The sequence below is a fragment of the Psammomys obesus genome, unplaced genomic scaffold, assembly GCF_907164565.1.
Source record: "Psammomys obesus unplaced genomic scaffold, mPsaObe1.curated_primary_1811, whole genome shotgun sequence".
NCBI lineage: Eukaryota > Metazoa > Chordata > Mammalia > Rodentia > Muridae > Psammomys > Psammomys obesus.
In genome coordinates, this window is record NW_026590062.1 from 22,104,552 (window position 1) to 22,121,860 (window position 17,309).

At 51.7% G+C, this 17,309-nt stretch overlaps 1 protein-coding gene across 1 annotated transcript; it reads right to left on the minus strand.

Moving 5' to 3' along the window:
* Window positions 1-966: 966 nt before the first annotated feature.
* Tmem270 (transmembrane protein 270) lies at window positions 967-16,870 on the minus strand (the record flags this gene model as incomplete). Its single annotated transcript, XM_055605877.1, has 3 exons — window positions 967-1,251; window positions 2,019-2,456; window positions 16,751-16,870. Coding segments are annotated over 3 exons (843 nt in total), but the record flags the coding sequence as incomplete, so codon positions are not given.
* Between the last annotated feature and the right edge of the window lie 439 nt (window positions 16,871-17,309).

The window sequence follows — 17,309 nt, forward strand, 5'->3', positions numbered from 1 at the left end:
ATAGGAGAAACTCACCGACAGTTGGGGCCAGAGCCTGAGCAAGCTCCTGTCTGAAGGACCCCTGCCTTCACCAGGGAGAGGCTGAGGAGACTACTTTAAGCCTTCTCTTGTTTGGAGGAGATTACCATTTTTGGAAAGGAGGAGGAATAGACAAGAGGAAAGACTAGACTAACTAATGGGTTTGGGAATGAATGGAGGGAAGGACAGGTAGGTGCATTCTGGGATAGACGCATGGATTTGGGGGTAAAGGGATGGAGGAATGAATTTGGGGGACGGATGGGTAGATGGATGCGTGGGTAGGTAGGTGGACTTCGGGGTGGATGGGATAGATGGGTGAATTTTGAGTGGATGGAGGGATGGAGGGAAGGAGGGAGGAGGGGAGGGAGAGTTCTCTGGACGGGTCGGCAGGTGTGTGAATGCAGCGGTGGGTGTGTGGGTCCAGGCCTGTGTGCAGGCGAATGGATGAGTGTTGCTCAAAAAAATTTTTTTTCTACATCTCTAAACTGTGAGGTCCTGGCGTCCCCCAGAGGCCAGAGTCTCTAACTGCCCAGCTCCCTTTAAATCCCTGGGGCACTACGAACCTTTAAATTCTGATTTAGGTCAGAGGCCTGGAAAACAAAGCCATCTTGAGACCTGAGCCGGTTCTGACTTGTTCCATGCCCTTAGACATAGCCAATCCCCGAGGCTCAAATTTCTTGTGTGGAAAATAACAGTCAAGCCAAATGCTAGGGTTGCTAAGAGACAAACCAAATGATGATGTGTCTGAGGAAGTTGATAACGTGACACCTGAAAGACACTTGAGAAATGTGATTTCCTTCCCAGAGGCACCTGAACCTGGGATTTCATCTATGTGTCCCCATAACCATAGGCACACACAGATACGCATGCACACAAATGACACAGAATAGCCTTCTAGTCCAAGTATGTAGAACAACGGTGAGTCCGAAAGGCAGGTGGGGGACACATTTATTCTCCAGGGGTTGCAGGCTGGGTTGGAAAGGGCCCAGGCTCAGTGGTGGAGGATTCTGGAATTAAGAATTGAGGTGGGGGCCCTGAGGTCTCCTGGGCTTTGGCCTCCTGGGCCTGGGCCAGTTGGGCTGTGTGTTCAAAGGCAGCCTGAAGCAGGTGGGAAGCAAGGCAGGTAGTCCAAGTGACAAGATAGACCAGGTTCCAGGACGTGAGTGTGGTCACGTGCTCCGCCCACAAGTAGAGGTGCCTCAGCAGTGCCAGGGCTCCGAGCAACACCGAATTCTGTAGGAGGGTCCGGGCAGGCAAGAGGACACTGTTAAGGGCCCAAGGGATGCCTCAAACAAGCCAAGTCTGAGCCCCAGCACCCACAGGGTAGAAGAAAAGAAGCAAACTCTGCTGTTCCTCTACGCCCACTTGGGTTTGGGGGGTTTGGTTTTGTTGTTGTTGTTTGGTTTCTCTGTGTGGCCATGGCTGTCTGGACTCACTTTGTAGAGCAGGCTGGCCTCAAACTCACAGAGATCCGCCTGCCTCTGGCCCTGTCTCCCTAGTGCTGGGGTTATAGCGCAGACACCAGCATGCCCACACGCCTGCATACACACACACAAATAATGTTTTCTTTTAAGTAACACTATGCGTGTAGTCGCTCACACCTTTAATCCTAGCACTATTGAATGCTGAGACAGCCAAGGCTACACAGAGAAACCCTGTCCGAAAACAAAAAATTAAAAGTAACACTCCATGGGGCTGGAGAGAGGGGTTGGTGGCTAAGAGCAAGCTAAGAGCTCTTGCAGAGGACTCCAGTTTGGGCTCTGTTGCCCACATCAGGCTCACAACTGCCTGTAACTCCAGCTCCAGGAGGCCTGGTGCTCTCTTCTGGCTTCTGAGAACACCTGTGTGCATGCACACACACACTTTAAAAATTAGATGTTTTTAAAGAGCGTGGTAACTGGCCCCCAGGTCCTGCCCATGGCTGGTACTGAGCAGCTGTGGCCACAGCCAGAATTCCCCAGGCCAGTCAGCATCCCCAGCCGGCATCCCTGCCGACCCACCTGGCTGGGCAGCCAGCCCAGACTGAAGCGATGGGCTTTCTGCACCAGCCTCCAGGTCAGCAGCAGCAGGAGCAAGGCCACCAGCATCAGGCTGTGCAGACAGGATAGAAGCAGGTCCCTGACCCTGGATGCAGGTCCCCCCAGAGCTTCCCAGGCGCCGAGCTGCTGCAGGGCCAGTCTCACGGTGCAGGTACAGCACAGCCCAACCCCGTACACCAGCCTGGGTCCACAGAGGACCAGCCACATGGGGACCCAGAGCAATGCCAGTCCAGCTCGAAGGGCTAAGCCAAGACAGCAGGTTACGGTGGTTCCTGGAAGCAGGTGGACCTGGTCACTGCCGGAGCCCCTGGCCTCCTGGGCCAGTCCCAATACCCAGTGCTGAAAGGCGGCCATCTTCAGGAGCAGGAAATCATACAAGTGCCTGCGGTTCTGGATCAGCTGTGGGAGGATGGGGACCCAGAGTTAGCAATGTCACCACTGGAGAAACTGCCTGGTCATTGTGGGCCAAGCCTCAGTTTACTTGTGAATGCATAAGAATAGTCTCTCTTTTATTTTGTTTATGTATTTATTTGATTTGGGTTTCTTTTTAGGTGGGGTTCTCTCGATATAATCCTGACTGTCCTAGAGATCACTGTGTAGACCAGGCTGGCCTTGAACTCACAGATATCCTCTTGCTTTTGCTTCCTAAGTACTGTGATTAAAGGCATGCACCATTGTGTCCTGTCTTGAACCTTTTAAGAGTGACTTCCAGGCATGGGAAAGGAGCTCAGCTGTGGAGAGCTTGCCTGGCATGCATGAGACCCTGGTTCAAGCCAGTAATGCCAGCACTCAGGGAAGCAGAGGCAGGTAAGTGGCTATGGGTTCGAGGCCAGCCTGGTCTACAAAACGAGTCCAGGACAGCCAAGGCTACATGGAGAAATCCTGTCTTGGAAAAAAAAAGGAGGAATGAAAGAAAGAAAACCCTGGGCTTTAGTCCCACCGCTGTATAAACCAGGAGGGGTGGTGCATGCCTGTAATCTCAGCAGTGGGGAGACAGAGGCAGAAGGATCTGAATTTTAAAATTCGTTGGCTGCATAGGAAGTTCATAGCTAACCGAGGCTACATGAAACAAACAAACAAACAAACAAAAAGAACAGAGACTGCTCAGTGGTTGAAGCTCTTTCCCCACAAGACTATTGACCTCAGTATAATCCCAGAACCCATATAAAGAGGGAAGGAGAGAAAACCAGCCCCCCAAATCTTCCTCTGACTGCCACATAGGTGCTACGACAAGCGAGTACTCACCACGAACATCACATCACAATAATCAGAATTCATAAGAATTAAAAACTGATAAATAAGTAAGATGACCTCCCCCTTAACTCTGCAGGATTTGAACACTGGCCAGTTGACTTTCCCCCAAGTTCTTGGGCTTGCCTGGAACCCTGGTTGCCCTTGGCATCATGAGAGATGCTGGGAATAAAGGTATCATTAGGGACAGAGATGTAGATGTGGGGAAGGGTGACCGACTCAATCACAGACCTACTGTGAGAAGTATAAAAGGAGAAACAAGATTTCCAGGTTTGGGGCTGGAGAGATAGATGGCTCAGGGGTTAAGAGCAGGAGCTGCTCTTCCAGAGGTCCCGAGTTTGATTCCCAGCAACCACATGGTATAATGAGATCTGATGCCCTCTTATGGAGTGCAGGTATACATGCAGACAGAACATTGTATGCATAAGAAATAAATAAATCTTAAAAAAAGAAAAAACAATTTCCAGGGCTGAGTGGCAAGTTGGCCAAGGGTATCTTCCACTCACCGAGAGTGGGATTAATGGTAGAGCCTAAATACTCCAGCCCATGGGTGACAGAGGTGATCAACCCAGGCTCCCTAATGCCCTACAACCACGGGACCATCCGAGTCTAGGAACTGCAGGTTTTGAAGGACCAGGATAGGAAGCCAGGCATGAGGGGCACACACCTGTGGTCCCAGCAGAAGGTCAGGAGTCCAAGGCCAGTGAGTTTTGAGGCTAACCTTAGCTACATGGTTGAGGACAGCCTGGACCACTGGACCACATAGTGAGAATGTGGGGGGAGGGGAGAATGAGGAGGAGAAGAGAGGACTAGAGAAATGGCTCAGCAGTTGAGAGAGTGCTTGCTGCTGAAGCCAGGCAGTGGTGGCACACACCTTTAATCCCAACGTTTAGGAGGCAGAGGCAGGTAGATCTCTATGGGTTGTAGGCCAGCCTGGTTTACAGAGTGAGTTCCAGTACAGCCATGGTACAGAGAGAGAGAAAGAGAGAGAGAGAAAATTAGAGCAGGGTTCTGGTCTTAGCACCCACACAGCAAGCCAGCTTGGTCCAGTGTGTGCCTGCCACCCCAGCACTGAAGCTCTTGAAGAATCTCTGGGGCTTGCTAAGCTGTCAGAAAAACAAACAAACAAACAAACAAACAAATCTATCAGCTCCAAGTTCAGGGGATCAAAGAAATAAGGTAGAGAGTGGTAGGAAGGCCTTCCAGCGCCTCTGGCTTCCGGTGCACACAGACATGTGCCTTTGCACTCATCATACCCACTAGAAGGGAAGAGGGAGGAGGAAGGAATGGAGGAGGCAGGGGAGGGAGAAGGGAAGACAGAGGAAGGGGAAAGCAGCTCAGTGAGATGGCTCAGCAGGCAAAGGCTGCTTGCTGCCGAGTCTGACAACTCAAAACCCACAATGCTGGAAGAAGAGGACTGACTCCCAGCACGCGCGCGCGCGCGCGCGCACACACACACACACACACACACACACACACACACACACACACAAATAAAATATAAGCTTTTTAAAGGAAAGAAAGGGCTGGTCTAGTGGTGCAGGGCCAGGCAGATCTCTGGGCACTTAGGGCCAGCCTGCTCTAGATAGCAAGTACCAGGACAGCTGGGGCCAAATAATGACATCTTGTCTCAAACTACATATGAATAAAGAAAAAGAAGGAAGGGGAACAGAGAAGAGAAAGGAGGCAGGGAGAGGAAGGAAGGAAGATGGCCATGCCACCATAGTTTGGGGATGGGCCTTCTCCCTGATGGCTGGGAACGGCTGAATCTCTCCAGGTCTCCTGTCCCAGTCCTGCTTACCAGCATAGAGAGCCTCCCAACCTGCAGCAGAATTCTGAGGAGGCCAGATCGGACCCAGGGAGCAGCCTCCATGTCTGGCCTCCATCCATTCCTCCAGCCAGGAGAGGCAGGGTGACCTCACAGATGCCACAGGGTGGGGGTCCAGTTGCCATGGGGACCCAGTTGCCACATGAGACACTACCCCTTTCCCTAGATCCCCTTCCCTGATCCTCTGAGAGCTCAGGCTACACGGTGATCACAGGCCCGATGGCAGGCCCGATGGCTGACCCGTAGGGTCAATTCTCTATCTGCCCTGGGGGAAACAGCTCAGAGCAAATTTCAGAAGCAGCCTAGTTTACCTGTCAGGCACGAGTGGTGGGAGGTAGGGAGATGGGGAGAGAAGAGCAAAAAGGAGGAGGAAGGAGGAGATGAAATCTGTATGGCCTTGCCTTCCAAGCTGGACCCTAGGGTAGCAGATTTGCCCCAGGATGAGCCCCGATATAGCTTCCTCAGGTGCGACCCCACTGTCCTCAGCCCCAGACCTCCCTCCCTTATCAACATCGGGCTGGAGAACAAGTGTGCATTCTGTGCTGTGCAGCCTTGGAGTTCCCCCATACAGAAGATCGGGGATGACCGGCTGGGAGCACGGAGAAAGCAGTGGACGCTGTCTTGCACCACGCCAGGAGGCACCATTCCGGATCCCACACCCTGGAGAAAAAGCATGATCGCAGAGCAATACCTAGAAGGGCTCCGAGCGTGTGCAGTGCCGCGATGCGGCCGCGCGGGGGCAGGAGACACTGCGGGCCAAGCAGGGCGCTGGGCGGGCGTGAGAAAGTTTGATTTTTGGCCGATCACCTGCAAGGCCAGCTTCCTGGTTAACAGCCTGGTTGGGGCATCTGAGAGCACTCCTTGGGCTTTTCCCGTCAATGCCCGGGTTTACAAGAGGAGGAGCCACCCAGAGAGTCACAGTCTTGCCTTTATTTAACTCTCTCAAGCGTGCAGAACTGGGGATTGAAAACACCCAGCCTGGCCTCCATTTCTCTATGTATTTAAGGCTCATTCTTCTGCCCTGCACCTGCTTTTGAAAGGTTGCTGGGGGTTGTTTGTCTGGTTGGCTGGTTGGTTTGGGTTTGTTGTTTGTTATTTTGGGTGGTGGTGGTGATCCATCACTGCCTGGCCTATTTCAAGTTTTTAACTTTTTTTTTTTTTTAATTAATATGAATTGGATAAAGCCATTTTAGCAATACATACACATCTGTGTATATATATGTTCCCATAGGAATGTGCATGATGGCATATCTATCATTTTTGTATACTTCAGAAAATAATGAAAGAAAGTGTTAGAAATAAAATAATGGAGCCAGGCATGGTGGTGGTGCACACTTTTAATCCCAGCAGAGACAGGGAGATCTCCAGGTTCGAAGCCAGCCTAATCTACAGAGTGAGTTCCAGGACAGCCAGGGCTACCCTGAGAAACCCTGTCTTGAAAACAAACAAAAACAACATATGTTTACAGAGAGAGAGAGAGAGAGACCCTGTCTCAAAATAAAAGGGAGGAAGAAAATACTGGGCCAGTGCACAATACAGGCACTTGCTGTCAGGCCTATTGACCCGAGTTTGATCCTGGAGACACACAGTAGGAGGACAGAACCAAGTGCGGAAAGTTGAGGGTGGTAAAGTACAAGGCTAACAAGCTCAAGACTACTCCCAACACTGAGGAGAAAGGAAACCCAGAGGTCATGGAGCAAGAGCTTACTGCCAACCCTGATGACTTGTGCTCCATCCCCAAGGCCCACATGGTGAATAAAGACTGCCGAGTTTGTTCTCTGACCTCCACAGCAAAACCCTTGTCGTGTGCGTACCCACACCCACAGGAAGAGAAAAAAGGAAAGAGTTAACATTTTTTTTTTTTAAGTCAAAGGACCTGATGGGCACAGGAACCAAGATAGCTAAGAACAAAAGAAACCAAAAGAACCATCAGGTTTGAGTAAAGATTGTCAAATCTTGTTAGTAATCAAGGAGTAAAGTGACTCAAAGCCACAGTGAGATACTATCTCTCCTTCCTTAGAAAAACAAGAGAGTCAGGGGTTCGCCACGCACAAATGACTTTATGAGACAAACAGAAAATTATGCAGAGCCCAGAGCCTAATGCAGAAACTCAGAGAGCCATACAGGAAATGATTGTGCAAAGCTATCTATGAAACACATGGGAAACTAAAACTAGAAACTGACCAAGAGCTGAATGGGTGAATTAGCAGTACAGCAATTTAAAAAAATGTCAAATAATTTTTAAACATTTTAAAATTAAGAGGAATTTCACTATCAAGGCTTTTTCCCCCCCTGAGACAAGGTTTCTCTGTGTAGCCTTGGCTGTCCTAGATTCGCTTTGTAGACCAGACTGGCCTCGAACTCAGAGATCCACCTGCCCCCGCCTCCCTGTTCACTGCCGTGCACCACCACACCTGGCTAGTTGAGTTTATTTTTTAATTACACATTAGAGTTGAGCCTGGTGACAAGACCATTAGGAAGGTGTCACAGTGGGTCAGGAGGCACCAGCCTGCATCAGTCTCTTCTTGCCCATCCCCCAACAGCCAGCAAGTATTATCATGCCTGGGTCTGCTGCTTCCCTCTGGCTCTATTTCCAGTCACCCCAAATTGAGAGAGCAACCACAGACCAAGTAAACAACTCCATCCCAGTCCAGCTTGGGGGGAAACAATGACTCTATTTGGGTCCGCTGAAGCTGACCCCATCCACATGTATTTTCTTCCTCCAGCCTTTTCTTCCTCCAGCGATTCTATCCCCAGGAGGGAAGCCTCCTGAGTAAGTTCTCCAGGCCTCCTGCTCCATCCAGGACTGTCAGGAACACTTGCCAGAATAGGGTTATGAGATGGTCTGAGGTCTGTCTAACAAACAATTTAAAGGTAGAGAGAAACTTCCCGGACACGTTGCTGTTGGCTCCCGAAGCAACTGTGACCAGGTCCACAGTGCATCTGGGGAGGACACTGCATGAGGGACAGTTGAAACACAGCAGGCTGCCCCCCAAAATAGTCGCACTGAGCTGGCCCAGGCCACGTGAGGGGGCGTCCATCCCTGCTTCCTTCATGTAGCCCAACAGCGGGTTCGAGAAACCATGGCTGATGATGTATGTTATCCAAGACAGGGACGTCAGCGCCAGAAGGCCAACGCCAAAGAACATGCCTGCCTTCACGATCTTGCCCTCAACACTCTCGTTCTTCACACGCTCGGTGTGTTTGTCCCCAGCCATGCACAGCAGCAAATCCAGCCAGGACCGCAAGGATTCAGGGCACCCGCAGGTCCTGCGTCACAGCGGGCCTGGTGCCAGAGTCTATGCTGAATCCATCTGTTTTCCTGAACACGTGCCGCAGGCCCTCCCAAGGCTGCCACCTGGGTTCATCTTCTAAAAACGTCACCCTCCGAACGGGCGGCACGCAGCTTACGATGGCGCTCAGCCAGGCCAGGGTTGCCATGGAGAGGCTGGTGGCCTCTTGTCCCATGCCGGCCATACTCAGAGTCTGCTGGTGGCAGGACCAGGAAGAGGGGGGTCCAGCTCTAGGGTGCAGGAGTCCAAGAACTGAGGGTGGACTTTCAAGCATCCAGAGCAAGCGTGTTCCCTGCGAGGCGGAGGGGCGCAGGGCTAGTAAGAGATGCCGCTGCCACCGACAGCTATCCGGGTAGAATCGAATGTCCCTCTCCAGCAAGTGTGACCACAGCGGCTGACCCAGGGCTCCATCTGCTGAAAGAGATTAGGCCTCCACGAGGCTCTGGGGGGCGGGGGGCGCAGAGAGAGGAGCCTCGGCTCCTGGCACTTTCCCTGACCTTTTCCTTTCCTTCTTCTAGAATGTATGTGTGTGCACCCGAGCACACTGGTTAAATGAGTGTGCACATGGGCATGCTTGTGTGTGTACACCTGTGTGTTGGGGACCACATGGGCCCGGGCTCACTGGCAAGGCTAGACTGGCTGGCTAGTTGGCCCAGAAGCGCCTGTGTCTCCACCTCCCTGAGCTGGCTCTACCAGCACACACCACCACATCCAGCGTGTTTATGCTGGTGCTGGGAGGCAAACTCCAGGCTACACTCCCAGCTCTGGATCCATGGCCCAGCAAAGTCACCCTAAAACCTCAGTTCTGAGCAAGAGTTTCCACCTAATGCTAAGAATCCTTTTCTCCCTCTACATGGTACCCACATCGCCATTAGTAATAAAATTGAATTAAAACATGACTTAGAGGGGAAGAGAGGCACTCCCTCCCTGTTTATTGGTTTAAGTAGAGTGCCAGGCATCAGAAACAGCTGATGTGGCCTAGCTCTCTTCCTTGACTCACTGCCAGGAACTGGCCAGCCACGGTTGGCCATGGTTACCCCACTCTGGCCAATGGAATGAGCCTAAAGGTCCAGCACGGAGGTTCCCAGATAGCTCAGGATTCAGCTTGCAGGGTTTTCTGTCCTTCTTAACCATCCCTCTCCTTCTTAGAAAAGGGGACTTGCTATGTAATGTCAAACTCATGATCCACCTGCCTCCACCTCCTCAGTGCTGGCACACAAGTAAATACCACCAAGCCTGGAGCTTTTTCTCTTTTGTTTTGTTTCATTTCGCTTTTTGTTTTGTTTTTAGAGACAGGGTCTCGCTGTGTGGCCCTGGCTGTCCTGGAACTCACTCCGTAGACCAGACTGGCCTCAAACTTGGAGATCCTCCTGCCTCTGTCTCCTGAATGTTGGGATCAAAGATGGCCACCACCAAAGGCCCACACTGGGAAGGAGCTCAGACCTCAGAATGCAGAGGCAGGCAAAGGCTTTGAGTTCAAGGACAAGCTAGATTTCTTCATCACCTTTCTATTGCTGTGGCCAAACACTGTCCAAGGCAGCTCATACAAGAAAGTGCTTAACTGGGCCTGTGGTTTCATGAGTTAGAGTCCACGATGGCAGAGCAAAGACTTGCTGTCATGAACAGGTCAGCAGCTAGAGCACACTGCAAATGCTGCCAGTCCACTCAAGACTCACAGCCCACCCTGAGTGACACGTTTTCTCCACCAGGCCACACTTCCTAACCCTCTCCCAGCAGTCTCACCAACTGGGAACTAAGTGTGAGCCCATGGAAGCCATGCTCGTTCCAATATACACACTGGGCCGCACAGCAAGTTCCAGGCTGCGCAGGGCCAGGGCCACATTCTGAGGTCCCGTCTGAAAATCGAAGGAAAGAAAACCAGATGGACAGCACCTGAAAAGAAACAAACTGATGTCTGGACTCCACATGAGAGTGCGCACACACAAACACACACACACACACACACACACACGTACCTAAACACCCATGTATACACGGACACAGACATACAGACATGCGTTGTCTTAGCGTTCTGCTGCTGTGAAGAGGCACCTTGACCAAGGCAGCTCTTACAAAAGAAAGCACTTAATCGGGGCTTCATTACAGTTTCGGAGGTTTAGTTTGTAATGGTCATGGTGAGGAGCAGGGTGCTAGAGCAGAAGCTGATCCACTGAGGAAGACAACCTGGGCCTGGCTCACCCCCGGTGAGAGCCAAAGCCCACCCCCGAGGACACACTTCATCCAACAAGACCAAACCTCCGAATCCTCCCAAAGAGTTCTACTCTTTGGTGACTAAGCATTCAAGGACGTGAGCGTATGGAGGCCCTTCACCACACATACATGCATGTACAATAAAAAACAGAGAGAGAGGAGAAAGGATTGCTGTGTACAACAGATCTGATAGGAATTCGTTAACTATATCTCATTGTTCACACGGTGAAAGTTTGTTTTCAGTTCATGCCACAGGACGGTGGCATTGAGGAGGAGGAGGCCACCATGAGCCATCATCTTTGGTTCGTACCTTCACCAGTGGCCCCACCATGTGACAGGTAGATGGAGCCCTCTCCAGAGAGCATCATAAGTGAGATTTGTAGGTTCTGGCCAATGGGCATTCTGGTCTTGCTCTCCATCCGCAGGCCTCAGGGCCACACCCACATTCTGGGGCTGCCCAGAGGCCCTGGTTTGACCCTGGGTCCACACTTCTCTTGATTGCTCCTGTACAACATGGTAAGCCTTGGCCTCCATTGTGTCTTTGCAACATCCCTCTCCTCATCTTCCTGATTATCTGTGCTTCTCCCCGGACACCAGGTGCTGCTGTACTTCCTGACCTACCCAGAAGTCACCTGAGCCCTCCTCAGCCTTTTCCACTCAACACAGGCCCATTGGCTCTTGACATTAAGCTGACATTAAGGGCAGAATCATGCTCGGCTCTTTCCATCTCTCCCAGGCTGACCTCCATCCTGAGCTCAAGACTCAGCCCTCAGAGGGACCCATGGGGAGGCTGGAGCTGTAACTCAATTGGTAGGGTGTTAACCTAACATGCCAAAAGCCTGGCTTCCATCCCTGCACCTCACAACCCTGACCCACAACCCATAACCCAAGGTGGTACACATCTGTAATCCCAGCACTCTAGAGGCAGGAGGAGGAGAAGTTCAAGGTCATCCCCAACAGAATTAGGTCAAGGTCAGCATGAGATCCTGTCTTCAAAACTAAAAGAAAATGCCCCTCAGGGTGAGCATGGCAAGGTGACCACTCACTCCAGGCCCCGGATGATCCCCTTTCAGGACAGCCTGGGATTCACTGGGATGTCCAAATCATGAAGAAAAAGGAAAAGAAAACAGAAGACCAAATGGTGGTGTTAGGGTCCTCAACACCAGCCACATTTCAAGGGCTCAGCAGCAGTGTCCCACACTGACCAGGCTCAGCTCACAGGGGCTCAGCGAGGCTGAAGCCCTGGTCTGAACCTTCTCAGCCATCGCTGTCAGGGCTGTGAACCTCTGCACAGACCCCGGAGCCCTTCCACTACCCCAGGCCTGCCCTGCCCAACTTCTCAATTCTGTCCAATTCTCTGCCCGGCTGAGTGCTCATTAACCCCTCCCTTGGTCTCCAGCCCAGGGCCTGGGCCTCACCCCAGCTCCTCCACGGGATCAATACTACAAATACAGAAGGAGGAGGCAAGTGGGTCTCTGTGGGTTCATTGTCAGCGTGGTCTGAAAGCCAGTTCTAAGTTAGCCACAGCCACACAGGAAGACAGTCATGATTCCATGAACCGCCCCCCACCAGCACAAAATAAAAATCAAGGAAGGCAGGGGGAGCGGTGGCCTCCATAGTCCTGCTTCCTGGCGTAGAAAGTGACCAGCTGCCCTGCAATCCTGTTCCCACAGGTCACTGTCCTATCCTCAGTTATGAGTCAAAATGAACCCTTCTGTAGCCACTGACAAGCATTTTGTCCCAGCAGTGGAAAGAGAAAGAAGCGCCCCCGCCCGTGCCCACTCCCTTCCCTCCCCCCACCATCACAAGCAAGGAGCCGCAAGAACCATGCAGCCTGACTTTCCCCACACAGCCGGGACCCTCTGGGGAAAGGGAGAGCAGCCCTGTCCGACCAGCATCTAAGGCAGATGAGCACTTGAGCAGAAAACCATTATTTAGAGGGAAGGAAGAAGAGGAATGGCTCAGGACTGGCGAGGTTCCGGCCAGTGTTCATCCAAGCAGATGGCAGAGGGAGCTGCAGCGTGAAGACCTGAGTTCAAACGCCAGCAGCCAGGTAAAACACTGGACGGGTGCACACACCTGGAATCCAAGCTCAGAAACACACAGCAGGATTCTGCGGCCTGTGCAGACCCAGCAGTGAATGCTAAGGAGACCCTACCTCAGGAAACAGTGGAAAACTGATTGATGGCAACAACTGACCTGGACCTTGGTCACACACACACACACACACACACACACACACACACACACACACACACTATCCCAAGGCTACAGTTCTCCATCAACTGACATCCATGTTACCATGGTACAGTGACTGGCAGCCAGAGGCCGGTGGTGACCAATACTCAGGCTTATCTTCTTCAGACAAGTGCCAAAAGTGCCAAGGCCGCAGACTCTCGGCAATTGCAGAGCTGAGCCCGGTGACATGAAGACCTTTGGGAGTATTTCAGAGTGGGCCAGGCTGGCAGGCTGGCACCTTGCTGGCTCAGTCCCGGCTTGCCCAACCCCCAACAGCCAGCCACTGTGGCATTAACATGCCTATATCAACTCTGTCCATTTTAATCTGATCCTAGTCACCCCAGATACAGATGGTAATGGCAGACCATGAACTGACTGCACCCAAGTCCAGCTCAGGGGTCTGTTGAGTTACTTTTAGTCCATTTCCTGTCACTCCAAATAGAACAACCACAGAACAAAGAGGCGATTCTACCAATGTCCAAGTCACTTACTAGAGTATGGGTCCATTTTGGTAATTCTGCTACCCAAAAGCAATGCCAGCATGGACACGGTAACACTCATGAAGGACACACCCCTGGACCCCGCACAACCTGCGATGCTCCGCCGAGGAGTCTTCTCTCGAGGATGCCAGAACTGTGTGCTGCTTGGATGACCTCACTAGCAGCCTCCTGAGTCCTGGAGGTTTACTGAGCCTGCAAGAGGTAACGTTTCAGTCCAAAGGTGATAGCCGAGTGGAGGAGTCACAAGACCTCTGAGCTCGGTCCAGGGATGAACAAACCCAAAAGGCAGAGAGCAGAACACTGCGATTGCCTAGGGCAGGCCTGTCGACAAAGTCCTGAATTCCCTGGGGTCCCCACAGCGCACTCCCAGCCCCTCCTCATCCTGCTCTCCCCACTTGGTGTGCATTCTCATCAGCAGCTACCTCGAAGGCCATAGCTCTGCTCAGACTCTCCACCTGCCCAGCTTGATCTCTCTGATGAGTCTAAGAACTAAGGGGATGGCTCGGTCAGAATAGCACTTGCCATATAAGCATAGGGAGCCAAGCTCACTTCCCAGAAATCAGGTTGAAAAAATAAAGTATGCTGTGCATGCTTGTAATCCCAGCCCTGGGGGGGCAGAAACAGGAGGATCCCAGCCAGCCTATGCGGATTGGTGTGTTCCAGGCCAATGAGAACACTCCCCTTAAAAAAAAAAAGCCACATGTGGAGAAACATTCTTGGATTCTTGGCTGCCCTCAATTCTTCACCTCATGTGTACAGGTATACACGCACACACATATGCTTGCACCTACATGTACCCATATATACACAAAAAGACTCAGACTCAGTCTGCAGAGGGCTGGTCTGATGCTTGTATTTTGATGCTAATTACTGGTCCTCAAGATCCCATGATGGCCCTGTTCTTGTTGTGTAAACCTGCCTAAGACCTGGGCACAGCAGAATGGGGTAGGTGTGGCCACTGTCGGAGGGCTTTGGGTACAGGAGAATGAAGGGAAGGACAGACAGAGGAAGACAAGAGAGAGGAGGACTCCATGATGGGTTAGCGTGGAGAAGGAACCACACGGGCTGGAAGGAATCACGTGGGCTGGGAGAAAGGACTCCAATAATGGTGTGGAAAGGCCCAAATGAAGAATACAAGCAAGTATTTATAAGATTATGGATGGAAGGTGACCCAGATAATGATGGGTAAGGCTGATGGCATTGGATGGGGGCTGGGAGGGGGGTGGTGAGGTTATTGAGATGGCATAGGTGGAACTATCTGCCCAAGCCAAAGTGTTATAAAATCCAACAGGCATCTGTGTGCTATTGATTGTGATAGCAGGTTAAATAATGCCACTGAGGGCTGGAGCAATCTCAGAGGTTAAGAGCACTGACTGTTCTTCCAAAGGTCCTGAGTTCAATTCCCAGCCACCACACGGTGGCTCATAACCATCTATAATGACATCTGATGCCTTCTCCTGGCATGTAGGCAGAATACTGTATAAATAATAAATAAAATAAATCTTTAAAAAATAATACTACCAAAATAATTATAGAGCTAATAATAAAAATATTTAGCCCAATACCATTTTATTGACAACAGCCATCAAAGGGGACCCTTGGAGCTGGGCATAGACATCTGCCCGTGATCTTGGAGAGTCCAAAGCATAAAGAGCTCAAATTCCAGGCCAGCCTGAGGTCACATAGTATGACCTCAGCTCAGAGAAGCCAAAAAACCAAAAAGTGGTAACATTCAGTTCCCCAGGACCCTAACCACATTTCCTGTAGACAGCAGCCACTCAGGCTACTGTCTCAGGACAGAGTCTGGCAGAAGACCTCAGAAAGCAGTGGGGTTGATTAACAGCCTAGAGGTCCCGGAATGCATAGCCAGCCTGGGAGAGCCCTCCCGTCCCCTGTGACAGACAAGGCCACCACTGGTCCCGCCCCCTTCCCAGCAAGAAAGTCCCCTTCCCTATCCAGTCTTCATCCCCATGATAGCCCCAAGGGGTCAATGTCTGATGTCAGCCCAAGACACAGCCCATCGTCTCCATGGGCTCAGCATCCTGCAGACATGGTAAGACACGCCTTATCCCAACCCAGGTCCATCACTGGGTACTGGATTCAAGGGGGATCTGAGGCCACTGCAGAGAAGGACTATCTTCCATCTCCACCTTCACACACGTACACAGGGGCCTTCCATGCAATACTGATATTGGGTATGTATCCTCAGGGACAGCCAGGTCACCTAAAGTGCTATACCCAGGGTGATATTACTCTTGTCAACTTGACGGAGTTTAGAATCACCATGGAAACAATGCTCTGGGCATGCCTGTGCGGGGTTTTCTATAGTGACTTCACTGAGGTGGGGAGACCCACCCTGAATGTGCCTGCCACCAACCCATGAGCTGGGGTTCCGGAATGACAGAAAGGAGAAAGTGAGCTGAGCACCAGCATCCATCTCTCTGCTTCCTGACCGGGGATGCCACGTGACCAGCCGCCTAACCCTCCTGCCCGCCATGCCTTCCTTGACTTGACAGTCTATCCCTGGGTAACTCTGAGCCACAGGCTACCCTCCCTTCTTTAAATTGTTTTGCCAAGTATTCTGTCACAGCAGAGAGAAAAGTAAACAGAGGCACCCGGGTTCGCAGGAACTGCCCATCCTGCCCCTCCACACACCACTCTCCACCCTTCCGTACCACTCGAAGCTCACAACTTTCCGGGACAGGAGTTGTAGGCTCCCCAGCCCAGCCAAGCCTTTCAGCCAGCAAGCAATTTTGCAAACCACATTTATTTAGAGGGCAGCCTGGTGTGAAAAAGAGCCGTGGGTTGGAGTTCAAGACTCTCGCATTCCCAGGGTCACAGAGCTCACCAAGGCAGTCTGTGGGATACGGTTCCTGGTCCCATGTGATCAATAACTAGATGGTTTTCTAGGACAATCCTTCTCTGTAACTTTCAGCGACAATGAAAGCCTTAGGGAGGTGTCAAAATGAGTCAGGAAAAAAAGCCCCAGAGCTGCCAGCCACCAGCCAGGCTCTGTCCTTGCTCATTCAATCCCCCAATAGTCAGTGATCCTGGCAGAACCATCTTGGGGGTCACAGGATGTGCTGAAGTCAATCCAAGAACAAAGAGACCCCAAAAGGACAGATGGTGCCTACTCTCCTGATTGTTATAGGTTAGTTGTTCTCAACCTGTGGGTCGAGACCTCTTTGCTAACCCTCTATCTCCAAAAATATTTATATTACAGTTCACAACAGCAGCAAAATTAAGATAATGATGTAGCAACAAAAATGGTCTTATGTTTGGGAGTCAGCACACGGTGAGGAACTGTATTAAAGAGTAGCAGCGTAAGAAGAACCACTGCTGTCAACGATGCCGGAGCTGGTGGCGGAGTACCTGGCTGAGTGATGAGGGTCTGAGGGTCCGTGAGGAGTGGGCAGCTGCAGAAGAGCAGGGGTCCTCTGGAGCAGCAGTCCGGAGCTGGCCCAGCCAATGTTGAGTGCATCTTTCCCGTCTGCACGGAGGGTATCAGCTGGTTGGAGAATTCTTGCAGGAGGTCATGCGTTACCCAGGACACACATTCCGTCACCAACAGGCCAGCCAGCAGGCACAAGGCCCCACCCCATCCTCCTCTTGACTTTAGTGCTCTCTTCCTCCACACACTTCACGCAGTTGCTCCTGACCCTGCAGAGAAGCAAACCCGGGTCAGCTGCACTGAGACCCATGACCATGAAGACCTGAGAAGCCCACCAAGACTCCAGAAGGCGCAGCAGGGAGTCATTCGCTTTGCGCTGAGTCTGGTGAGCAGGACTTCCACAGACTCTTCAGACAGTTGTCGCTCTGCTGATATCACTGCCGGAAAAGCCCATCACCTACCTGCCAGTTGGGCAGAAGGCAGCTCTGTGTGGCATACAGCCAACCCTTCGTGATCGGAAGGATGCCCACTGCCTGCCGC